General features: G+C 41.9%; 1 protein-coding gene across 2 annotated transcripts in view; it reads right to left on the reverse strand.

The window, feature by feature from the left end:
* The window catches only part of LOC131038220 (mitochondrial fission 1 protein A), a 64,180-nt gene that overhangs the window by 13,508 nt on the left and 22,687 nt on the right, over window positions 1–27,985 (reverse strand). For both annotated transcript variants that reach the window (XR_009104371.2, XM_057970577.2), the window contains exon 2: window positions 4,877–5,018. Coding sequence is in view for 1 of the 2 variants with exons in the window: in XM_057970577.2 (XP_057826560.1) it covers window positions 4,877–5,018 (142 nt within the window). In the remaining variant the exon portion in view is untranslated. The remainder of the gene's footprint in view (window positions 1–4,876; window positions 5,019–27,985) is intronic.

Genomic DNA, 27,985 nt, shown 5'->3' on the forward strand with positions numbered 1-27,985 from the left:
CCTATGATTTATTTAGCCATAATAAGGAGTTCCCCAATCCAAGGCTGTAGATATTGATGGCTATCCCCAAACAAACCTTGGTAAATGGTGGAGTGGTGGAAGATGGACAGACATGTGACTTCTACAAATGGTATTGCACACTTTGGATGAGGAGGGACATGTTTGAAGATATCAACAATGGTTGCACTCAAGTTGAGGAGATGATCAAGGTGATAAATGATAGAATCGTAGCAGCAGCTGAAACAATACTTGGAAAAGAGATGAAGGAAGAGGTAGACATGTCTTTTGATAGATTGACAGAAAGAGTAAGATGTATCTTCTTCAAGACAGCTGGGTCACTCTCAGAAAAGCAGCTGAAAGATATTCAGTCATTCACGACACTTGTGAGCAATATTCGAGGCTTGGGGCCTGAGTGGGAAAAGATTTCCATTCCATCCTTAGCCGAGTTAGCCTACATGGAAAACCAATTAAAGATCTTGCCAAGTGTCACAATGGATGAACTTGACAGCATCATGTCCAAATTCATTGAATTTGCTTCTAAAGAAAGAGATAAGGGAAACAATCTTCTAGATAATAGTTTGTTATGACCCTATGTGGCATCAAATTTTCTCATTGGAGGATTCATCCTCGTAATTTGTGCCAAGAAAGTTGTTCCTTTCTCATTGGCCGTTATTTAATGAAATGCAATAATTAGGTATTTTGTTGTAACAAACCCTAATTAGGGTTTAGGTGGCACAATCTTGACTCTTGATTTTAGATTGATCTTGGCCATTCATCTATATTGAGAGCCCTATATAAGCTCAACTCATTTCATTTGTAACTAATGAGAGATTTTGAAGAATTGTTGCTTTGATGCTTCTAGTGATAAATAAAATCATTGAAGTGTTGGTGATTTCTTGTGTTTGGAGTATTTGGATGTTTCTTCATCCTTTCAAAGATAGAATAGACTTGATTCAAGTATTTTAGATGAATGAAAGTGTGATATCCCCAACCCAAGGAGGGCAGCCTTGATGACCATCTTTAAGTAGTTAGGAAATAATAAATGTACATAGAACGAATATGAAGAAAAAATCACACTATTCCAATAATTCATTAGGACAAAAGACAAATAAAGAATGGATAGATGAGTTATCCATCCCAGCATTAAGACTTGCAAGCATCCAAGGCATACACAGCTAACCTCCCATCAAAGATGTTTCCAAGAATATGCAATGATAAGATCCGAGTCAGATATTTATAAGGTGATCCAACGACATCATCAACACCACATGGAGAAGGATCTTATAATTCATGAAGATGATTAGAACTTGACTATCCCTCAAAGGAAGACTCAACGCCTTGTTTGGGCAAATCATCAACATCCATTCAGAGTGCATATAGCAAAAATAACTATGATCATTAGAATTGATGGTAATCAGATCAAATGAATAATATAAACAGTATTTCAATCACAAAATTGAACCCATAAATATCAAGTGATCTCGACCACCAATATACAAGAAGATCGATCATCATTAAGGCAGAAGCATAACTAATCAAAATGATTAGTCATAACCGTTACTAAGACAGCGACTTGAATAATTATGGATAGCAGCGATCATGTTAACAGCAATTAAGACAAGATAATATGTGTGATTTAGGTGACTAATGACAGCAATTAGTTAAAGCATAACAAACAGCCATTAAGCATGAAAGGTACAATTTGCTTATAAGGAGATGCGATCTAATACAGGAACAAATTAGTTTGATCATGAACAGTGACTTCCTTAACTTTATGACAGTGACGTTAAAAATAAATGACTCAAGATCATTAAGAATCCTGCCATCTTTATTGGAGCCCAAGAACAAAAGGGTTATGGTCAACTTTGTTGGTCGAATTTCTATGTGCCCAACAAATGTAATATGAACGCAGCGGTTTTATTAGATAATATGTGGCAGCGACAATGTCTGGAAATGCATCAATTCTACTTGTTAAGAGACAATGCATCGGTTTGTTAACAACCAGCATAATAAGCCAGTGATTCAACAACGATTAGTTTGCAATGATTTATTTAAAGAGAAGTTACCTTGTTTAATGATGTGATTTGTAAGAGGTGAGAGGTGAGATTACAAGTGAGAAGTTGTAATTAGTTCAAAATAGAAACAAAGAACAGACACAACCTTTCAATAACGGTTTCCACATTGAAGAGTCACAACTCTTTTGAAAGATCAAAGAACATAAAAATAGATATATATGAAGATTGAATGGGAAGAAAGGAGGGGACATCAAATCCTTTATCTTTTTATACATATCCTGTTTGGATCGCTTAATTGAGCAATTGGCCTTGTGTCAAATCAGATGCATATATATCAAGTTCGAAATCAGGAAAAGCACCAGTGTTGCAAGTTTATAAAGTCAGGTCAGGAATAGCATTCATCACTATAAGCAATCGGGAAGATAATTCATAGTATAAATCATCCTTGCATATTTGTCAATCATTCATATCAGAGACAGATAATCTTATCATTATTGAATTGCACTAAGTGTTGACATATATATATAGACCAAATCATCTTGCATATACTTAATTGATTGAATCAGAGATAGCAGTGATATTGACTCATATATCCTATCAATTGTACAACATAAGAACAATCTTTAGAAGTGGTATCATAGACTAGTAATCTTACTTAAATCATTAGCATTTACGTGTTATTAGAGACTAAGGAAAGAAGTCTCTTGCAATTGATCTTTGCAAGTTAATTGTCCCAATTTTATAAGTTCTAACATAAGGGGACAGTACAGAGAGATCATTGTGGGTGATTAATGGTGAAATTTGCACGTTCATACTAGTATTTTGCTGATTGCCAAATACTTTGCGTGGTCGACTAAACTCTTTACATAAGCTTAATTTCGATTACTACTCACTCATTGATATGCATTACATTGATGGTGTCTATGTCGTTGGTGGTAATTTGAAGATCATTTTCTTACATTAGAAGATAGCACTAGCTTTGTGGAGTTGTTCTTTGCCTAGCAGAGCAAAGCCTAGTAGAATCTCACAAAGTCATTCAATATATCTTGCATTCCTAGGTTTAGTTTAGCATCCCTCAAACCTTTAATCCTTTTACACTTTTTTTTTTTATCAAACACTGATTAGTAGTAGTAATCAAAAAGCCTCATTGCAAATCATTTGAAAGTATAAATCAGACTCATAGGGTGTTTTCCCTGGCTTGAAAGATTATCTCCTAAGAACAAATACGTAAGTCCCCTTGGATTACCACCAATCACATCAACCATTGATACTATCCACAAGTCGAGACCAAACAGTATAAACCTTGGAGTCGTCTCAAGTGTTCAAGAGAGGATAGAGTATTAAAACTTTATTTTGTGTTCTAAGTGTCATAAAAAACACATCAACAAATACATTCTCATAAAAATAATGCAAAACAATCTTGAAGGAAAAAAACCTGCAATTTCCATCCCTGATTAAGGAATTCTTAATTCTCAAAAATCTAAAGAAGCAAGATGAATGTGGAGGAGTGTTACCTAAATATGAAGGTATGGCGGGGTAATTTATATGACAATCTTGCATTGGCACTAATACACTAACAAGTAAAAAGAAGCATGTCAACATGAATGATAATCCCATTAATGACAGAAGACATACTTTCTGCTTTTTGCGGCATTATTTATTTCAGCCTCAGATAACTATTGAATAAAAAACAGGAAAAAAATAAACAAAATAGATGCAATGGTTAGAAATGCCCATGAAAAGTAAGCTTTTTCAAATGATTAGATTATATAGCTAAGGTTGAATTGGAACAAGCAGAAAGGATAACATTGGTATTATGCAATATTCAAAGCCAGAGAACCATGAAATAGATTTACCGATGGAATCCCTACAGAAAAAGTTTACAATGATCAGGAGAGCTCCCAGGAAAGAGTGGATCCATAACCAAGCATGGCAAGCAAAGAGAAAGGAAAATAAATCAGAAAACAGTAAGAAAAGTTGCATTACCAACCACTAGAGAGATGAAATTGATCTGTGGCGCCTTGGCACTCCAATAGGATAGGAAATATTTTTAACCTTACATTGAGCCAATCTTTGGTATAGAGTGTCAACTAGCATGATTCAGTATTATATTGAGGAGCAACTCAAATGAAACCATGAGGAAATTGAAACTAATTGTCACAGGCAAATAGCCATGGTACAAAGAGGGTAAGGGAGGACCTGAAGGATAACTGTCAACGGAGTGCTACTCTCAAAGCATTCAGAGGAAAGAAATGCTGATTTGAAACAGTGTGTAAAGTACATTCAAACAGTTTGTTACAAAGGAAATCCACAAACTTGAGGCATGCAGATGTAAGGAATTTGTAATGTGAAATGAAGCCCACATTTATGATTTATGTCAATGTTGGCAAAAAGTTGAATGAAACACCTGAATCAATGCACCCAAGTGCCACGATGAAAAAAATGTCAGAAGCACTATGAAATAGAGAGATGCAGTTTGATGATCATATTCAGTTTCTTCCATCTGCTAATTCAGGATATGTTTTGATACAAATCCAAGATAGTACTTTTGCTTGTTCATATTTTATGTCCAAGAGTTCCAATACACTGGGGGAATGGATTCTTTAATCAAAAGATCTAATTTAGATTTGTATAATTTTTTTAATCCCAATAATATGATTAGAAATATAGACATTAGGAAACTATAATGATAGTATAGTGTTAGCATTTCTCTTGATAGTTTGCTTGTGCACAATGAGACCTCTGGTCTCAATACTTGTGGGTGGTGTTTATGTAGATTTTAAATTTTTAAAGAGGTGGCTATGTAATGTAAACTTTTTTTTTCAGTAAAAAATAAAAATAAATTCACAATTGCCTTTTACCTTCCAACATTGCTATTCCTCGTTGTACATCTGCAGCTTGTCGTGAATGTACAAGTGCCCAAGACAACCTCATAATACTCTCTTTCTTGTCTGAATCTTTTGTGACTTCGGCCCACTGTCCAGCTGCTTCCCTTTCACAGTTCTGAAATGGAAAAAATGTGTTTTTGCAAAATGAAAATGGTTGCAATGAAGGATTCTACACACAAATATAAACATTTTTTTACATGTTTGGTGATCAATTATAGATTTATATCAATTAGTGATTGATTTTATCGGCCTTCTTAGTTATCTTCTGTCATTGCACAGGAGGAGAAAATGACATCATACAACTGCCTGGCGAAAAGCATTTGGTTTATCCCTATACACCATATGCAAGAGCTGCTCCTGCTTTGGTTTGATACAGATACTACAGCTATGCCCTTGACATGCCAGTAATTGCCAATATGCATGCATGTAAATGTGATTAAAATGTCCCCATTCATGAGCTTTCCGAATCGCCTCATTCTTTGGCTAATTGAAAGCAAATAAGGTAGTCTCCACGTCAGCATGTGGAAACTAAATTTTGATGGCACTATCGGTGGGAATCTGTAATGTTCCCATTTTTCTAGTGATATCTCAAGAATCCTAGTTTTGCCTGTTAGCAACCTCCACAGGCAAATTAATTGGTTAGGAGGTGATATTTTCCATCTTTGGGGGCTTATACTTAATCATTTATTTGACTTGGATGGATAAATACATGTACTTTATAATATTTTATTATAAAGTAATGATAAAGTTAATTTTTCTTAAATTAGAAAAAATAAACTTATAAAGTAACTTTATAAAAGCACTTTATATTAACTGTTTGCTTAAGTGAGCACTTGGGCCCACCTTGCATGGCCGTCAAGAGGCATATAACATTATAAAATGTTTTAAGAGTTCATAAAGTGCATATCCAAGGTTGGGCGTGGCTTTTGGAAGAAGGGAAGATTCATTTGGAATCATTAAAGATGCCTCCAAGTGGTACGATTAGGGCTTGGAATGATTAAAAACATTTTGGGAAAGCAATTTGGCATGATTGTTATTGATTGTTTTAAGAAAAGAGTTGTTTCAGGTCTGCGACGATTTGCAGGTGTTCTGGAAGGAGAATTTGGAACAGAAACCTCAAAATTCTTCAAGATAGGACGAAATCCCTATCAAATTCTACCTACCAATTTGCTAGAATTGCTTATATCTTGCCAAAAAGAGTCAAATTCATTGTTTCTTCAGCTGCAGCAGTCTAGATAGGGTCTGATATACAGATCTGGGCGGTTTATTTGGCAGAAAACACTGATTTATTGCTTTTGGTGGCTGGCTGTACCTTCCCTAGCTGGGCCGTATCATTCCCCATGCCTGTGTGAGCAAATAAAATAAATGTGAGGGTTTGGCATTGAAGTTTGTGCTCAGATTTCATTGTCAGGGTTTAATAAAGGCAGATTTGTGGTTAATCCAGAGATTTCATAATGTGTGTGAGCTGCACCAGCATTTATATGAGCAAAATTGACCAAATTTAGAGGATTTGCCTGACAACATTTGGAATTTCTATCTGGGTCTTCTTATTTCTGCTCTATTTGATTTTGGTAATTCATTTTAGAGTCAAATAAGACGTGTGGAGCTTCTACCTCAGTTATTGAGCATTACCACTAGCATTCTTCTAAACATAGTCAAATAAAGGAGGTATTCTGGGCAAGCTTTGGACCCCTGGTAGGCCAATTTTGGCTTTGGATGTTATTTATAGTGATTTCTATTGATTTGTTGGTTGCTGATAATAAAATCTAGATGCTGGTTATTTATTTCAGTCAATTACTATATTTGCTTGCGTTAGTTTTCTTGCATCATAGCAAAAATCTCAAGCAAAAACCATATTAAACATCAAAAACTGCAAAACATCTCTTCAAAACTTAAAACTTCAATCGTTGGCTAAAGAAAACAGACTTAGAAAACATATCAGGTTGTGGGAAATTTTGGTTGGCATCTTTCAGAACCCAGGGCAATCCAGGGCTGGGTGTGTTATTCGGGATCATGAGGGAAATGTAATAAAAGCAGCAGAAAAAACTCAATCTAGGGAAAAACAACAAAGGTGTCATGGAAGCCCTTTTATTGGAGCTCCAGATGATCAAAGCTTGTAATAGTAATAAAATAATTGTTGAAGGTGACTCTATGTGGTCATTCTGTGCCTAAGGAATCAGCATTGTGATAATTGGAAAAGAAGGAATATTTTGGTGGGTGCTTGGGAAATATTGGACTCTATTCCAAATTTCTCTATACAACATTACTATAGGGAGGGCAATATTTTGGCAGACCACCTTTCAAACAAATGTATCGATCAAGTGGAAGACATCCCGGTGGTCGATGATATTTCACAATGACTGTAAATGCCACCCATTACTATTAATGATTCTCCTCTAAGTTATTTCTCATCCCCACTCATGGCAATGGCTAGTTTCCTTTGCATATGATTTCACTGCTTGTTATGGGGCGGATCAGGTAATTGCTCCTGCTCATGTAGGCTTCAATATTTGGCAAAGCTTGGAACTCTTCAGCATCATTTTATGTGAACATTGGTTTGGGAAGGCTGTGTTGTCATGGAGCCAACTTCCCACCTGCAATCATTAGTGCAGCAAATGGCTTTCAAGAGTGAGATCACAGTGGCAACAATAAAGAGAGTGTTCTTCCAACAAGAAGTGTTGAATGCCATCATTGAGATTTGAGGTAGAGATTTTGTTGCAGGTGAAGCCAGACATCAGGTAAATACCGGAATCTCTTCTATGTTCATTGAAAGCCTACCAAGTCTTCCAAAAGACTCATATTCAATGTGGTTTCAATGCAAATTACTATGTAATGTCCCCACTTTGAAATAGAATTTAATAATAAATAATAATAATAAAATTAATATACAAAAGAATAAAAATAAAATTTAAATTAAAATATAAAAGAATATAATTAAATATAATTAAAATTTAATTAAGTTAATGAATGGTCAAAAGACATGAAAGGAAATGTTGTGACTCCCTCAAACATGAGATATAAAAGGGAAAAGAGAACCTCATTTGAGAAGGAGGATAATTTGGAAATCAGAAGTGCAGATCTGATTGTGAAAGGTTGTGTCCCTTTCAAAGGGCAGAAATAATCAAGAGTTGCACTCTTTCAAATGGTGCTAATGGTGAAAGGGTGTCTTTTGCCAAAGGGCATACATGATGAAGAGGTGTAACCTCTCCCTCACATTGAGAGATATAAAGGAAAGGAATCAAAAGCCTCCAGTGATTTTACCATCGATCAGATCAGATCAGATCAGAAGTGTTCTTAAGTTACAGGCAGTAACATCCTTGTTCTCGGTGTTATGCATGGGGATATGCTTAATATATGAAGCTTGATAATATGCAGAATTTAATAGTAATATTAATATAGATTGCAATATGTATGACAGTCATACTTAATTATATTTATGTTCATAGTACAATGAGATGTCAATATATTCACAGTCTAAGTACTTAATTGATTCTAATTCTTTCCCCCATAAGGAGAGGCGTGGTGTTGTTAGGGAGAGGCAGGGTAAATCGATCCCAAATCGGGTGAGCCCCAAGGGTGAATGGACTGATGATCCTGAAATCTGGGCTGCATTATGAGCCCCAAGGGTGAATGGACTGATGTTCCTGAAATCTAGGCTGCATTATGGAGGTGGTCTCATCGCACCCTAGACAATTAAATCCCCATACAGGATTGAGAATTAGACGGATCAAGATTAGAGTTTGAATAGGGACAATATCAGTTGTACTATGAGCAACTATAGTTATTTAGTATGTAATTAATGTGGCATAATAAGTAGTAATGTATGTTGCTCTTTAGGAATTGGCAGCCTCTTAATAGGGGACATTACATACTATCACCCTTGAAATATCCAGAGAGAGGTTTACGAGCTCAAGGACCTTGGTCACATAATTGTCAACAAGTTAGAAATAAAATATGCTAGCTATTAGCCAGAATCAAGGAGAGGTAATGAAGAGTTTGTAAAGGACTATATTGAATTACAAAAACAATACGATAAGAAGTACAAAGACACTCTTATGGAAGACATAGGGTTCAATGTTGTGCAAAAAGGCGGTGTTCTAGTTGATGACGACTTTATGACAAAAATTATGAGATCTAATGAAGATATTTCCACCATTGATCCTGTTGGAGCTCAAAATTACAAGTTGCCAAACCCCAAAGGTATGCCAAGCCTTATGCTCAGGTTGAACAATCAATTATGGCCAACGAACGGAATGAACCAATATGGTTACTGTTCCCTGCACTTCTGGCTCTGCTAGACCAAGGCAGGTGTACCTTCTCTATGATTGAGCAAATTATCAAATTGCAATATCTTCGATTACTTCTTTGATTTATCTCAAACTGGCATGAAGGTTCGAGATAACTAGTTCTAATCTAAACCTTACTTCTACCCCTACTCCTAAAACATGAAAATGAAAACTGAAAGTAATTTAATTGTTGTGATATGAGATATGATCAGTGCCTCCCGTCCATTGGGCAACAGAGTCAATCTTTTGCTCCTTCACCGGTTTTGCCCCACTCTGTAAGACAGTTTTTACACCCACACCTTGCGTGAATCTGTCAATTGTTTGAATCCTTATACATCAATGATTTTATCCTCATTACTATGACTTGTCAACATGAATTTAGTCTCTCCTTGAGAGAACCAAGCCAACAAATCATACAGAGATGCTAAAAGCTCTTTGATCAATTTGAAATACCCTTGATACTCAATATAATAGGAAAAACATGACATATAGGAGTTCTCAAACAACCGTGGCTACTTTAGCCAATATAACAAGTGAAACCAAATTAGAGAACATTGAATTGAATTCTTTGCACAAAATCAGGAAGTTTTACACTTAAGTCTTTTTTTTAAATGGTATGTTACAATTAATTTCTTCTAATGTATCCCTTCCCTCTAGTTCTAAATCTAAATCCCATTTTCTCACAATCCTGATTTCCCTTTTATAGACACAAGGGAGCCTTTCAGATTGTTTACAACTGTTGAATTTCGGTTTGCAACTATTCAATTGCCCTTCCCAGAAAACTAACGTTACAAACATAACTAATTACTTTATTAACTTGTAACTTCTTATGTCATACAATCATAGAAGCAAACAAAATCATTTGAACATATAGCCAACCAGGCCATCAAAATAATTTCCCTCTTCTTGGAAACAGTTCACGTGCAACACCTGTGATTTCACACTTTGTATACATGGTTTGCCGCAGCATTTCTACCAAGCAATATCTGACAGAGACCATCCCTCATTATGCTTTCTTGACCGTGCATACCAGAGCATTTCCATATTTAATATTTGTCAAAAATCGGCCTTTGATATGCTGATGCTAGCAGCGACTTGTGGAGTTTGGCCTTAAACCTGTCAATTTCATTTGCTTGAAAGGATCTAAAAGCCTTTCAACAGATTGTTTTTATATTATGCTCCCACAGGGTTCAAATCTGCACTTCACGTGATAAAATTTGTATCCAACATATGCCCAAATCTGCCGCTTATCCCATCATTGGAGTCGAAGTACCCATTGTTATTCTCTATTCGCATAACGCGGATCCATATCCGCTATTACAAGAGGCTTCAAATGTCATTTCACCAATTCCATTTAAAATCACTAATTTCATCTTCAAAGCATGTCATGAATTGTCATTTTATAGGTATTTTGTTGAACCACTTGTGAGCATTGTCCATGATTTCACATTTTGTATGCATGTTCACTTGAGAATTTGAAACAACAAAAATCCTCCTCCATTATGTTCTGAAGGATACTTGTTTCCAGGAAGAATGTTAACAGAGGTTGTGGGTTGAGCTTTACACCTGCAGATTGCATTTGTTCAAAGTTTCGGAAGCCTTTTTATCAAATATCGCGTGGCTGTGGTATTCCCTGAGAAAACATCTCTGCGAACGGCTCTGTCAAACAAGTTCACCTGCAAGAAACTCACGGCTACCAATGTTCATCAATCGATGAGACCTTTTGAATGTTTTGGAGATAAGTTAAGTCTCAGCGATGACCAATTATACTTTCCACTTCGGTGCGACTTAACACTTCGATGAGACGCCTTTTTCCTTTGTTAGACTTTCGTTGTCATACAGAAATTAACATTTCGGTAAGACAAAACCTGTCTCCTCGATAAATCATTTTCAGTAAGACCTTGCTTGTCAGCAAGATCCCTTTTGCTCTGGCAGACTTTTGGTGTCTTACCGATATTTGCATTTCGGTGAGACATAAAAGGTGTCTCTCCGATAAATTGTTTTTGTCATGACATGGCCTTTCGGCAAGACATGATTTTCATCCTGTCGGCTTTGGGTGCTTCATTGATGTAGTCTTTTTTCGGTGTAACAAGAAAGAGGTCTTGGAGAAATGCCGCCACTATCTTAGATGGCGAAAGGCCTGCTTCCTTGGTGATTCATATTTTTGTTTCGTAGAGACAAAGGGGATGTCTATTCGACATAATAAAATGGACCATTTTGAATTTGAATTTCCCACCATATATGAGATATTCCATTTGTTGTGTTCTTTTTGAGGATTTCTCATTATTCCAAACATTTGGTTCTTGTAACTTTAGGCTAGGGAACATAGTGAACCACAATGTGTAAAATAGATATGTGGGATTAATGGACAATAGCGGGAAAATTATAAGGCATATATGCACAGTAGTGGGAAAATTTTCAAGATTTGGAAGGCAATGTGAAAAAATAATATCTCATTTTGTGAGGTGCTAATAGATTCTCCTTTAGAGTGGAATGATATGGACACCTTCAGTGAGAGTTTTGCTTGAAATACCTATGTAGTGTTTGCTCCATTATATATGGAGAGAGGAATCATGATGAAGTAGGTTGATACATATACACCTTTTTAACAGCTTTGATGCTTTTGGCAATGGTTTGCTACAAGTTCAAGATGTGTTTGGGCAATAGTGACAGCATTTTGGCAGTGGGCCTTAACCTTGAAACTGAATATGCAGCTTGTGTCAGTGATGCAATGCCTAACCATGATTTGCAAGATATAGTCTCCTAGCCCTAAAGTGCATTTGTGGTATCACCAGTGCAGTACTCGTGATCTGCAACTCCTATTGTTAGCTTTGGTAATCATATGATCTTTTGTATTGATGTTCTGAGACAATATCTCTAATATTGTGAACTTGGTTTTCCTCTTATTTGTGACTCTCATTGTACCTTTATTCTTTTTCTTAGAGTTACATTATGAATTCACAAAAATATATTCAATAAAATATATTTTCAGCTGTGAGAACAATCACGTGCACATACACAAGCGATATCGCATACATAGGCATGCACGATGAAGAGAGCAAAATATAGAAGTGTAAGAATGCACAAAGAAGGAATGCGAATTTCGCACACCTAAGTAGCAAAAGCATTTGAACAATGATATTGAAATGCTTGAATTTTCTTGGCAATCAACAAATGGCACATTTGGAGTAATATTGGCAATCGGCCTGCTCTTCATTGGTCTTAAAACTAGAAAAGAAAGATCTTGGCACTATGGCACGGGTTTGTTCGTTAAGATCAACTAGTTCAAAGGTGAAAGGTCAATGGAAACCAAATGATGCAGAAGGATACGGGATAGAATGAAGAGAAATGCACAAAGTTCGCCACGTGTCCTCTTGGGTTTGTCCGAGACAAACCCACAAGTGAAATGGCAAGCCCCGGTCATACCCACAAAGGACTAGGTCCAAACCTTGAATCGAGACCAGACTAGGACTCAAGTCCTCTAGGGGGAGGACCGATAACATAGGTTATTCTTAATCAGCATGGTGTTAAGTTTTATATTCTGGTTCCAAATTTTTCAAACCTAATTCTGAATTCACTTTAATAGAGCTGATTTGAATAAAGACTAGAAACCCTACGATCTTAACAATGGTATCAAAACCACTTGTCTTGCTAGCATGTGATGTTGCAGTTGAATGAGCTCAAGTGACAAAGAATTAAAATATCAATGAAGAGAAAAGGAGGCAGCCATGGGGGGGGGAGTAGGAGAGAACACATGAATTTCTTAGGGAAAGCAAGGACTTTCAAGTTTCCATGAGGGATTCCATGGTTGAGATGGTCCGACTCCTAAGAGAATTGAATCATCAACTGAGTGTTGGTAGGTCTAATCAGAATGGTGCAGAAGGAAGTAACTCCAAAAATGAGAAGGCTTTAGTTAACCCAAACCCAAGGACTTTCAAAGCCAAATTTGTGGGAAGATGTTTACCGCTACAACTGGTAAATTAAATACAGGAAATAATAATGTACATGACAATGCATACCAGACACGGCAGTAAAACATATCTTTATTCGCACATTCAATTATTACGGAGAAGAGACCAAAGATGGTCGGCCAAGGATTACAACAGATCCGACAATACCATGCCACTTCCTTGACAATACACGACATATTTAAAGGACCCGACGGTTGTCAAAAGGTACACAACCATCAACCAACCGACACATAACCACCCGAGACTGACAACCCACTCAATACAATTAATTAATACCTTGTCGGATAACAAAGATTATCAAACATAACAATAGGCAATTTATGCCGACAACATCATCCCCCCCCAGAAGAAAAAGTCGTCTTCCAGATGACAAGCAAACATCAAGTAATATTCGGGAAGACTAACGACAGACAATGACTTCGACTGGACAACCCCAACTTGTAGTGTACCTGCCAAATCAAATGGGGGTCTGGGGGTAGCACCCCTTGCGGGGTCGAGGGGCATCGTCCCTCGCAAGGTCTCGGGGCCAACACTGTTGTCGGGTAATTAAGCAATAAGACATTTAATGTAATTAGAGTTAATGACGGCAGTTAACCCGTCGGTTGTCGACAGTTGACACCGGGTAACTGACCAGTCACCTTTATATATTAGCGAGTCCTTGGTCATGGGGACAGGGTTAGTATGGTCATTGTCATTGTACTGACATTATTATGAATCAATGAAGATCTGAGTTTCTTTATATTCTGTCATGTTGTATTCTGTCATGTCTATTATTTCTGCAATGCATTGAATTACACTTTATTGGCAAAACATTTGGCATCGTTGCCTAGACAAACTCGGGAAGAGGAGCTGATGGCGTACGGACACGATGGGCCTACCCGCGAGCGAGATTAACCTTGAGGCGAACGACGCACGAACAGAGCTCTACGACGGAGAAGATACTACAATAAGGGAATTTTCAATCCTGCTTCAGGTGGCCATCGAAACCTACGTCCGAAGAGTGGCCACGGAGGCGGAAGTTCCAACAAGTGCCGTGTGGACCGCAATGGAAGTTAGCCCTGCAGTGAATCAGTTGATGAACCACCTCCCCCGATTGCTCGTACAGGCTTCACTCGCACAACGGGCTCGCCTGGAGGAAATTGCTTGCAAAGAAGGACGCCAACAAATCCTCCTACAGTATGAAGAAAACAACCGTCGTTGGGAAGCGCAATAGGATGGCATGCGACGGGACACTTGAACCTTGAGCCGTATGGGGCGGAATAAAGAACACTCATTGTAATAATTATGTCATATTGTTGACATAGACTTGTATCCCACAGGATGAATGAATAAAAGTGTTTTACTTTTTATATGTCGTTGTTATATATAAAGCCGTATGGGAATTAATGCCCAATACATTGAATAAAGACAAAAATAAGCAAGAGTATATAGATGAACGTGTAGTAGCCCAACATGCCTTGATCCTTGAAGAGCAAGTGGAAAGGCAACGGAGGTATAAGCGAAGGGAGGAGGAACACTCCGAAGGGGCCGATGAGGCCGACGGCCACCCATGGAGTCAGGAGGAGTTACTTGCGGAAACCCGTCGCAGGATAGAGTGTACTTAAACTCAGTTGAGGGACTTGTCACGCACACCAGAGGCTAGGAAAACTCCACGGAGTGGGGAGGAGGCAAGGGAGGGAGAAGACACCGGGGCTGCCAAGAGTGTCGGAGGGACACCCGGGCACGGCGGTCAAGCACCTCTTACAGGATCTAACCCATCCGGAGTAGGACAGCAGCCACTAGTAGTAAAAAGACAAGGCATGGTGCAAAAACAAAAACTTCCAAAGTTCCATGGGGACGGGAAAGAAGACCCTGTCCGCCACTGTCGCACTTGTGAAACAATTTGGGGAGCGAATGGTGTTACCGATCAGGACGAGTGGGTAACACAGTTTCCCGCAACCCTAAGGGGCATGGCCATCGACTGGTTCTCCGATACGGAGAAGGCTAAAATTAGCACATGGCCGGACTTGAAGAAGGAATTTCAACCTGAGTTTCGTCTCCTAAGAGACGATAATGAGATCGTAGCCGAAATTTACGACACGAAACAAAGGAAGAACGAGACGGTTCGAACCTACAGCCGGCGACTCAAAGAGCTGCTAGGAAAAATGGAGAACCAGCCGTAGACGGACTGAAAGAACGGTGGTTCGTGGAAAGTCTGAAGACGTCTCTTAGACGGAAAATGAAGATTGTACCTCCCTCTTCATATATCGACGCCTATAATAGGGCAATGGATTTAGAAAGCGAGCAGAAGACATCCAAGAAAAAGAAAAATAAATCCTCGTCAGATGACGATTCCTCTTTTGACAAAAGCAGTAGCCGTGATGACAAGTCTAATCGGAAGGTACGGGCTCTCCAAAAAGATATGGAGCGAATGATGAGAGAGATGAAGGCGACCAAAGGAAGCACAAGCAAAGCCGACGAAGGGAATTTATGGTGCATGGACTGCCGCAGCGACGGACACACCAAGGGGTCTTGTCCGAAGAAAGCATTTTGTGATATTTGTCAGATTGTCGGACACCTTACCAAGGAGTGTCCGTACAATATGAGGACCCGTAACCAACAGGTTCTCTTTACGGAACCATCTGCGCCAACCGACACGTCCCAGCCTACGATCAACAACGCGTCATCTGGCGGCTATCGAAACAATAGGCGAGGAGGAAGAGGCAATAATAATAATACTAATAATAGAAGCCGAATCCAATACGATGCTAAAGGGCGGCCGATGATACAATGTCGGGCTTGCAACCAATGGGGGCATTTTGCCAGGGACTGTACAGCGGAGGAAGTGCCACAAAAACTTTGCAAGTGGTGCGGTCCAAGGGACCATGACGATGGCAACTGTCCGAAATCTGCAGTGAATTTGTTGAATGTAGAAACGGAGGATGTGCTCGCCATAACAAGATCCAAGATGAAAGCGGCCACTTACCCAGATCCTCGTACGGAAAAACTAAAGGCACTGGAGGCACGAGCGGAACTGGAGAAGGAGATGTCGACGAACAAGGACGCACACGAGCTTGCAGGTACTTCTCGCTCTGAAGCAGAAACAAATATTATAAACCAACTGCTACAGGTCGAGATACCCATCAAAATGAAGGATCTCCTAGAAAGTATGCCACACTTGCGGACAGCACTTCTGCAATCCGTACTAATAACCCCAGTCGGCCGACCAACACATGGAAGGGACAACCTTGGCGAGACGGCGACAGACCCATTAGCCCTGACGATCAACAATGGTAGACACCCAGCAGTGGTGGAAATGGGTATACTAGGCACCATCTTGACCGACACCATTGTCGACGACGGGTCGGGAGTAAATGTCTTGCCAGAGGAAACATGGAAAAAATTGGGCAAACCTACTCTCTGGCCATCCACCTTTAATTTATTGGGAGCAGACCAACACGGCATCAAGCCGCTTGGCACACTCATGGCGCAGCCAGTGACGATCGGAACACAGCCGTCCGTCTTGAACTTTGTGGTCATCCCATTGAAGAAGGGATATGATGCCATCCTTGGCAGAGGCTGGCTGGTGGCGGCAAAAGCAAACCACAATTGGAAAAAGAACACCTTGTCCATGGAAAAGGCCGGCAGAAGATATATCATTGACGTCAAAACCCAACTGGTCAGTGAAGAGTTGGCATCAGAGTCAGAGTACGACGGGGACGACGGTACGGACGAAGGGAAGGATGGCAGGGAACCAGATGACGAAGGCATCTTAGGAATTCAAGCCTGTTCTGAGGACGAGACAGATTCTTTGAGAGGGCTCTTCCATTGGCAAATGGAAAACTATGAATTATTGTACGGGTGCAATGTGCTGGAGATCGAAGAACCTGACAAGAACGAGTTCCCGCCAAAGTACGAACAATACAAGGAAGGGGATGCCCCTGTGGATGACGCACCAGCGCACCAGTTCGACAAGAGTAAGCCCATAAGGTACGAGGAATCCGCACTTAAAATTACAAACCTTGGAGAAACTTCAGAACAGAAAAATATTCTGGTCGGCGACGACTGGAATCCGGTCTTGAAGATGGCGGCATTCAAAATTTTCACAGAGTACAAGGATGTGTTCACCTGGACGTATAAAGACCTCAAATGGGTACCACAAGAACTTTGTGTACACCGGATTCCTCTGGTTCCCGGAGCCGTGCCTGTACGGAAGCGGCCATACAAGATGAACAAAAATTATGCCACTAAGGTAAATGACGAAATTGACCGCATGCTCGAAGCAGGAATCATCTTCAAGGTCCAGACCAGCGAATGGGTATCACCCATTGTGATATCCTTGAAAAAGGAGGCCGATCAGATAAGAATCTGTGTAGACTTCAGGTGTTTGAATGCTATCACAATTAAAGATCCATTTCCCATACCATTCACAGACAACATCCTCGAGGAAGTAGCGGGCCATGAAATTTATTCATTTATGGATGGATTCCTCGGATATAATCAAATTTCCATTGCAGAGAAGGACAAATTGAAGACCACCTTTGTCGTAGAAGATGGCGTCTATGCATACAACCGGATGCCATTCGGGTTGTGCAACACGCCAGCTACCTTCCAACGGATAATCCTCCATATTTTCGACAAAATGTCCATAGGAAACTTCAAAGCATTCTTGGACGACTGGTCCATTTACAGCACAGAAGAGGCACATCTCACCGCACTTGGCGAATGCATGGAAAGATGCCGACGAGCCCGCCTCGCCCTAAATCCCAAGAAATGCAGATTTATGGTGCCTCAAGGCAAGTTACTAGGGCACATCGTCTGCAAGGCCGGACTAAAGACTGACCCTGACAAGGTACGGGTCATTGTGGAGATGGAGGCGCCCTACAATGTCACTGGCGTCAAGTCATTTCTTGGACACATTGGGTATTATAGGCGATTTATTAAGAACTTTGCCCAAGTATCATACCCACTTGATATGCTGACACGAAGGGGGGAGCCGTACATCTGTGGGACGGCCCAAGAAGAGGCTTTCCAGGAGTTAAAGTCACGGTTGGTAGGCGTGCCAATCCTAACATATCCAGACTGGGACAAAGAGTTCCATGTACATGTCGACGCATCCAACTCTGTCATAGGGGCCACACTGGCGCAGGTTGGCAGCCACGAGCTGGACCACCCAGTGTATTTTGCAAGCCGACTCTTGTCAAAAGCAGAGAAGAATTACAGCACGACGGAGAGAGAAGCCCTCGGGATGGTATACTCCGTCCAGAAATTCCGACATTACCTATTGGCGACACCATTCACATTTTATGTGGATCACCAGGCGTTGATGTACCTGGTGAACAAGCCAATCATCCAGGGGCGGATTAGCCGATGGCTGTTGCTGTTACAAGAATTTACATTCAACATCATTGTCAGACCTGGCAAGAGCCATGTCATCGCCGACCAGCTATCACGGATCAAGTCTAGAGAGTCGGTCAAAGGTGTTAACGAGGATTTTTCGGACGCCCATCTCTTCTGCATAGCCGTCCTTCCTGCCTGGCACACGAGTGTGGCCGAATACCTGTCAACTTCAAAATTTCCTAAGGAAATGTCGTCAGGTGAAAGACGAAAACTTGTACTAAGAAGCAGAACGTTCCAACTTATAAATGGCCTTCTCTACAAGATGGGACCTGACCAGATCCTACAACGATGCGTCTTGGAAGAGGAAATCCCAGGAGTCCTGAGAGAAGCACATGAAGGGGTCGCAGGAGGACACATGGCACTGGGCACGACGGCAAGGAAAGTCTTACTAGCAGGCTTATGGTGGCCGACAATGCATAATGATGCCAGAGAATGGGTGACAAGTTGTGATACAGGTCAACGCGTTGGACGACCGTTAAAGAGGGATTTTATGCCACTCAACCCGTCGAATGCTCAAGAGTTGTTCGAAAGATGGGGGTTAGACTTCATTGGTCCGTTGAAACCAAGTCGGGCCCGACAATGTAGATACATTGTCATGGCGACCGAATACTTGACCAAATGGGTCGAAGCGAGGGCCTTGGCAGACAACTCCACCGTTAGTACGGCGAGATTCATTTATGAACAGATTATCACCCGGTATGAAATACCTATACAGTTGACAAGTGATAGAGGAGGGCACTTCGTAAACCACATTATCCGGCTGTTGACAACCGAATTCAAAATTTTCCATTCTCTATCAAGTCCGTACTATCCTCAAGCAAAACAGCCAAGCTGAGGCGACCAACAAAATCATGGTGTCAGTAATTTATAAGTCCTACGGGGTTGAGAAGGAAGACTGGGAGGAGCGTCTACCGTCGGTACTTTGGGCGTACCGAACAACTTACAAGGTAACCACTGGGTAGACACCATTCCAATTAATGTACGGCCAGAAGGCTGTGGTGCCAGTGGAATTCATGGTGCCAAGTCTCAGAATTGCCATTGACAACAGGTTAGGCGACATGGAAAGCCTCCGGGAGAGACTATACGCCCTGAATAAGTTGGATGAAAGACGGACGATGGCATAGTGGGTGACAGAGACAGCTCAACAACGACAGAAAGCCTGGCACGACAAACATTTAAGAAGGATGCAGTTCACCCCGAGGCAATTGGTATTGAAGTTTAATGGTCGAAATGAAATTAAGCCAGGCAAGTTCAAGGTAAAATGGCTAGGTCCCTTTAAGATTCGCGAAGTTGGCAGGAACGAAGCCATCAAGTTGTGGACGATGGACGGGATGGAGGTGCCTGATGCTGTAAATGGCTCCAAGTTGAAAATCTATCACCAACGGAGGCAAGAGACGAGGTCCGCCCAGGTGGACAGGTAAGTGTGGTAGTATGGAAATGACCGTACGGTAGGTCCGTACGACCCCGTACGGTGCCTTAGGAAAAAAAAAACGGAAAATTAAAAAATTAAAAAATATAAAAATGCTGTCGTACGGAAATAACATTACAGTGGGTCCGACGGCCGTACGGTACAAAAAAAATTTTAAAAAAACAAAAAACAAAAAAAACCGTACGGTCGTATGGAAAAGGCCGTACGGACGTACGGAATTGAGTTAAAAGAAAAAAGGGACGTACAGAAAAAAGTTAAAGTTATTTTTTTTTTGTTATTAAGTGTTTTATATGGCATGAATACTCAGGAAATTGTCAAGTTAGAAAATTGTCGGGTTATAAAGACATCCGTACGGACAAATCAGCTACTTGCCAGTTAGAAAATTGTCGGGTGATAGTCGTACAATCAAATCAGTCGTACCACATTAGCAAGGCAAATCCGTACAAAACAAAAGACAGTTAAGGCTCGAAACAATCACAAATCGAACCCCAGACAAGGAATTTTTATTTTATTTTGATTAATGGCGACTGAACGTAGGGGATTGAAAAAGCTAGACTGGAGGAAGAAATTGCAAGAAAGAGAAGAGCAAACGAAGAAGGAAGCCAGAAAGAAACCTGCTATAGCAATGGCGACCAAGACAAGGGCAAAGCAATTGCACAGGATGCAGGAAAGGGAAGAGTTACGCAGGTCACCACAGATACAATTCTATTCGAGGGTTTGGCTGGAACGGTGCACAGGCAATGGTGGGAAAATGCCACGAGCCCGTCAGATATTGAGGTAAAAAATTGAATTAACAAAAGCTAGGGTCCATGATGCTATTCAAATGCCCATTTTTAATATTAAGGAATTCAAACCCTGGCTACGACAAATGATTAAAACATATGATCCTGAACTTCGCACATCGTCATTCAATTTCCAGCACACTGACATCATTGTTTCATTTAACTCTGATGATTTTGAGAGAGTATTTGGCATTCCTGACAAGGGTAAAAAGATTGACAAAAAGGTAATAAAGTTGTCCGAGGAAAGAAGAACCCAGCTATTAAAAGAAATGTGTCGGGACAACTTGACTACAGAAGAATGGAGTCGCATCCTGGATCCGAAGGGAAGAGGTCTGAAGAAGACATTTTTAAAATTTGGCATCTGCCAATGTTTACTTGACGTAGTACAGAGCAGGCTAATTGGCGCCAGCAGAGCATCGGACACGGCAGTACCTATGATCGCATTGATGGCAGGACTCAGAAAGGGCACGGTGTATGATTGGGCCAGTCTACTGTAAGACAGAGCCCACGACTGTATGATGCTGAAACATAAAGTATTTTATATGTCACATCATGCTATCGGATTATTTTTAGATTTCATGTGGGTATAGGTGCCACCACACCGTAGAGGATGGCAGTCGCGGGATAGCATCGACTCCCTTAAGCCAGCTATACTTTATTGGTCAGAGCTGGATATTTTGACTACGGCCGAGGGACAAACTAGCAGGAAGAGGAGGAGACAGGTCCACGTAGTGGTGTCGGCCAGTGACACGGATTCAGGACGACATGGCACTAGTGAGGAGGAAAGTGAGGGGTCGGATGATTCAGAGGAAGATAGCACCTTCAGGCTTTCACAAACCAAGCAGCCAGTACCGCCGCAGGAGACCCCCACCACTCAAACAGTATCGTTGGCAAGTGTACCGAGGGGGCATCGTGGAATGCCTGGAGGGGGAGCTGGCAGAACCGGCCAGGTGGTATTTACTCCAGCATTCCTGACCGTCAGAGGAGAGGGAGGACCATTGGCATCATCTAGAGTCACAGTGGGTACCATCTCTACCATCCCCATACCTGGGTTTGGTTAGATGCATCCTCGGCCTCCACCAGTCCAACCATCGCCAGTCTCAGCCAAGATGACGACACCAGTGAGTGCACCAGTACGCATGCCCGTCATCCTGACAGAACCTAGGATAGAGGAGGCCCAGAGGACAGTCGAGGAGAGGTCGGCGGGGGACAATGTCGATTCATGGCTAGACAGATATGCGGCTCTACCTTCATCCCCACACAGGCAGGCACCACCCACACCTTCCTACCCTTGTATTCCTTCACCTCCAGGGGTTATCGACTTGGACAGTGGCACTAGAAAGCAGGGTGATAGAAAGACACCGCTGGTGGAGGAGGGGGCAGTATCACCGCAGCAGCAGCATCAGGTTGGACGGATTGGAGAGGGGAGACCTACTGCCATGGTGCAGTTCTTAGCCAAGATGGAGGAGGAGGTTCAGTTACTGGTTGCCTCGACAGTAGAGGAGTCTGTCGGACAGCTCACTTTGTGGAGACTCCTTATGTTTGCTACATCTGGAGTAGCAGTGGCATTTCAGCAGTGTTTTGAGCAGCATGGATGGCCGACGCTTGATCTTCCAGAGATGCGAGCAGAGTAACAGAACCAGGAGGTGGCCGGAGGGAGTCAGACACAGTCTGTGGTCAGATGGATTGAGCAAGTTGTACGAGATAGGTATCTCGAGCTTCGAGAGACTCAGCTCAGGGCGGATAGGGCTCAGGAGGAGTTGGCCACTCGCATCCCTGCATAGGAGACAGAGTTAGAGCAGCAGCGCACCCATGCTAGGAGTACAGATGAGATCCTTGCCACCGTGAGAGGAGAATTGAGTGTCGTGAAGGCAAAGTTGGCAGTGCAGTCAAATGAGAGAGCCTCAACAGAATCAAGAGTTGCTACCCTGGCAGCCGAGTTGGAGGTGAAGCATCAGGAATTGATGGAGGCAGTGTTTCGAGTGAGGAGTTCCCGAGAGCGGTAGTTGCAGGCTGAGCAGGAAATCCGATACCAAACTGACCAGGTGGTACAGCTTCGGGAGCAATTGGCAGTAGCAGCCCCAGCCCCTCCACCATCAGGGACGCCTCCCTTACCCCCTCAGTAGTCTGTGTGTAGTTGTTATTTTGTGGGGTTCGTAGTTGTTATCTGTTGTAGGCATATCATTCCCATTTTGTTGTCTGTCGTTCGGAGACGACATTTCTTTTTGGGGGGGATGATGTTGTCGGGTAATTAAGCAATAAGACATTTAATGTAATTAGAGTTAATGACGGCAGTTAGCCCGTCAGTTGTCGACAGTTGACACCGGGTAACTGACCGGTCACCTTTATATATTAGCGAGTCCTTGGTCATGGGGACAGGGTTAGTATGGTCATTGTCATTGTACTGACATTATTATGAATCAATGAAGATCTGAGTTTCTTTATATTATGTCATGTTGTATTCTGTCATGTCTATTATTTCTGCAATGCATTGAATTACACTTTATTGGCAAAACAAACACCAAATTGCAACCTTCAAAACCACACGGAACTCCATGGCGCACATGATTTTCGTGATTTTTTAAGACGCCAAAAACATTGATTTCTGCCTCAAATCCACACGGCGTGCGGTTTGGAATACGTACGGACCACCTCTCGTCTTCGTACATAAATTCCTCTTCTACTTGTGCATACGAAATTACCCCCGCACCAAGCTTCCCTCTCGATTGGTCGTCGTACACGCTGCCTACATGGCCCCCTTCAACTAAGTCCGTACGAATTGTGTACGATTTCCTTCCTCCAGCTGATTGTGTACAGACTATGTACGGATTTTTTCCTTCATGCGAATTTGGTACTGATTGTGTACGGATTTTTGTTGCCTTGCATAGTTTCGTATGGTCTCCTTGCTATGCGATCCCTTACTCCGTAGGGTGTACGGACGGTGTCGTACGACCAAGATGGAATTCATTGTGGCTTGTACGGTTCCTTCTATATGATTTTTCCTCTCAATTCCATATTCTTTGACAGTACACTTGCATACGATCCAACTCTATACGGGTATGATTTCCTTCCATGCAAGCTCCTTTGTTTGTACGACCCATGTCCTTCGCCGGTGGGCTTTTTCCGTCCACTTTCCATCTCCGTACTACCAAATGTATCATTCATAACTTTACATGCTTCCATCAGTTGCTTTTCACGAGGAGTTGTAGCTTCAAGAAAATTACATGTTGGTGAAAATACCTCATAGTCCTCCATTTGCCAGTGGACTAGTCCATTCAAGGAACTCCTCTCATCTTCAGAGCAATCTTCCAGTTCGAGCACCCTTTCATCGTTGGGTTTCATGCCTTTCCTCCCTCTGTCCATACCTAACTCTCCACCCTCAGACTCAGAGTCCAAGGGTGCCAGTTTTTCACTCACCGCCTAGTTCCTCAAGTCAATGACGTGCTTCCTCCCGTCACTCTTGATTGAGAGTGTGTTTCGCTTCCAGTTATGATTCGCCTTGGCAGTAACCAACCATCCCCTCTTGAGGAGTGCATCGTACGCCTTCTTCTGTAACCGGATGACTACAAAGTCCAAGAAAAAATTGTGTCCCAATCATTACTTTTTGCGCCATCAATGTTCCCAACAGCTGGATGTTGTGCTAGTCGACACCTACCAAGTGAAAGCTTGGTGGCCAAAGATTCGGCTTCCCCAAACATTTCCATGTGTCTTCTGGGAGTACATTTACTCTTGGATACGAAATTACAGGAGTAAAAACATTGATTTCTGCCTCAAATCCACATGGCATGCGGTTTGGAATACGTACGGACCACCTCTCGTCTTCGTACATAAATTCCTCTTCTACTTGTGCATGTGAAATTATCCCCGCACCAAGCTTCCCTCTCGATTGGTCATCGTACACGCTGCCTACGTGACCCCCTTCAACTAAGTCGGTACGAATTGTGTACAATTTCCTTCCTCCAACTGATTGTGTACGGACTATGTATGGATTTTTTCCTTCATGCGAATTTGGTACTGATTGTGTACGGATTTTTGTTGCCTTGCACAGCTTTGTACGGGTGCCTTGTGCCAATTTCTTCATCTTGATTCCGTACGGTCACACTTATCCAACTTCGCCTGGCAATTTCGTACAGTTCTTGTACGGACAAATGGTTGTTGTTGCACGATCAATTTCGTCCTCACGGATTGCGTTGTGCCTGCCACCATATGGACTTACCTTCCAAGCTAATTTCATACAAATTTTTTCCAAATCCGTACGAATCTTAGCAAATTTCCTTCACACACCCTCACACCTTGTACGGATTACCGTATGGATTTCTCTCTCCAATTTTGCGCACTTCGTACGGATTTATCCTTTAGTCAGTTCCATACGGATTCCTCCTTGCAATTTTGTATTCTTTGTACGGTTTTGCACACCCCGTACGGATATGGTACATATGGTCCGATCTAGCTCATACGGATATGTACGGCCCACTTCCCTGTTGATGTACGACCATGTATGGACTACTTCCTTTGCCTTTATTGCCTTCTCTGTGTCAAGTTCCTCCTGCTTCCTAGCTGCATAATGTGTCGTAGAGTGGCCAGTTCTGCTTCGTCCCCATGCAGTGTATGGGCTAGGTTCTGCGCATATCTTTGTGGGTCGTATGGTCTCCTTGCTGTGCGATCCCTTACTCCGTAGGGTGTACAGTCGGTGTCGTACGACCGAGATGGAATTCGTTGTGGCTTGTACGGTTCCTTATGTTTGATTTTTCCTCTCAATTCCATATTCTTTGATAGTACGCTTGCATACGATTTGACTCTGTATGGGTATGATTTCCTTCCATGCAAGCTCCTTTGTTTGTATGACCCATGTCCTTCGCCGATGGGCTTTTTCCGTCCACTTTCCATCTCCATACTACCAAATGTATCATTCATAACTTTACATGCTTCCATCAGTTGCTTTTCACAAGGAGTTGTAGCTTCAAGAAAATTACATGTTGGTGAAAATACCTCATAGTCCTCCATTTGCCAGTGGAATAGTCCATTTAGGGAACTCATCTCATCTTCAGAGCAATCTTCCAGTTCGAGCACCCTTTCATCGTTGGGTTTCATGCCTTTCCTCCCTCCGTCCATACCTAACTCTCCACCCTCAGACTCAGAGTCCAAGGGTGCCAGTTTTTCACTCACTGTCTAGTTCCTCAAGTCAATGACGTGCTTCCTCCCGTCACTCTTGATTGAGAGTGTGTTTTGCTTCCAGTTATGATTCGCCTTGGCAATAACCAACCATCCCCTCCCGAGGAGTGCATCGTATGCCTTCTTCTGTAACAGGATGACTACAAAGTCCAAGAAAATATTGTGTCCCAATCATTACTTTTTGCGCCATCAATGTTCCCAACGTCTGGATCCTGTGCTAGTCGGCACCTACCAAGTGGAAGCTTGGCGGCCAAAGATTCGGCTTCCCCAAACATTTCCATGTGTCTTCTGGCAGTACATTTACTCCCGAGCCTCCATCGACAATGGTGTTTGTCAAGTTCTTCCCCATTATTTCCATCTTGCTAACCGCTGGCTTCCTCCCGATGCTCACCGTCAACAACATTGGATCATCGGACTCATTCCCTTCAGCTAATGGTTTTCCCGTCAATTCCTCCTTGTGTGGCTTACATTGTTTCTGGATGACAGTGTCGTCACTGACTGTCTTGGCAAATGCCATTCTTAGTTGCGGCATAGTTTGAAGAAGGTCTACCACCTTGATGGGTACGATTGTTTGCAGCACCTGTCGGACTATGTTCTTCTCTGACTCCCGCAATGACATACTTGCAGTTCCATTGGAAGTTACTTGTTCCTTCGCCAACACTTGTTCTACTTCGGCTTGTTCCTTTTTCGTACCAGAGTTTGAATACATCGCCTTCTTTGTTTGTGCTCTTGTGATTGCCAAAACTACGTCCTCTTGTTCCTCCACGTCCAGCATATTAATACCCTTCTGATTTGGGCAGTTGGTGTCTTCATGGTCACCTGGTCCACACCATTTGCACAATAATTGTATGTTGTCTTTCTTGTTATGGCAGTCTCTCGCAAAGTGTCCCCATTCACTACATTGTAGGCATTGTATGATAGGACGTCCTCTGGAGTTGTACTGTATTTGGTTTCGCCCTCGTTGATTTCCATAAACACTTGGTGATACATTCTATGATCTCGATGGGCTAGACTCTCCCTATGTGAAGAGTACTTGTGTACTTCTCATCTTCAAATTGTACGGGCACTCCTTGATTGAATGCCCCAGCACTTGGCAAATTTCACAAAACATATTTGTAGGACAATTACCTTTCGTGTGCCCCTCCCTTTTGCACTCAATACACCATAGTTCATTACCTTCATTGTTGCTTCCTTTCTCAGCCTTCAATTCTTTTATCATTCTCAACATATCCCATCAAAGTACTCGTACGGTTTTGGATTCTTCATCACTGCTACCTTCGGTGCTCTCATCATCATCAGTCTTCCTCTTCTCTCAAGAGGAGGTTTTATTTTCACTCTCGATGTCCATCGCTCGATTGTACGCATCGGCGTATGAGGACGGGGGCACTACTTTCATCTTCTTGCGCAGTGAGGGTATCAATCCCTTTGTGAACCACCTCTTCTTCAACCTGTCAACTAGCTGGTTTTCCATCTTGTTCAACAATTCTTTGAGCCTACAGTTGTAAGCGTGTATACTCTCATTTTTTCCTTGCTTAGTATTATAGATTTCGGCCACGATCTCATTATCATCCCTCAAGTGTTTGAATTCCTCCTGGAACGCCCTCTTCAGATCACTCCATCTCGTCTTGTGTTGGGCGTCGAGGTCTATGTACCAGTCAATGGCGATCCCCCGAAGGGTGGCAAGAAATGCCTTCAGCCAGTAGTCCCTGTCATCTTAGCCATTTGCCTCCCAAATGGTTATTCATGTTTTGCAATGTCGTACCGGGTCCTCCGACCTGTCTCCCGTGAACTTTGGCAATTTTTGCTTCTCCTGGGTGTTCAACATTGTTTTCACTTGGAAGGTACATGTGTATTCGCCTTGTGTGCCGAACCTAGGTGGACTGTTTCGACCGCTACGTTCCGGTGCTTTCGTTGCACTCTCGGCCACACAGGCATCCTCTACACCTTCAACGTCCCCAACACTTCAAGTACTTCCAAGTGTGTCAGACCTAAGTGAACTGTTCCGACCGCTATGTTTCGGTGCTTTCCTTGCACTCTCAGACACGCATGCATCCTCTACACGT

This window comes from Cryptomeria japonica, chromosome 10, assembly GCF_030272615.1.
Source record: "Cryptomeria japonica chromosome 10, Sugi_1.0, whole genome shotgun sequence".
In the NCBI taxonomy this organism is placed as follows: Eukaryota; Viridiplantae; Streptophyta; class Pinopsida; order Cupressales; family Cupressaceae; genus Cryptomeria; species Cryptomeria japonica.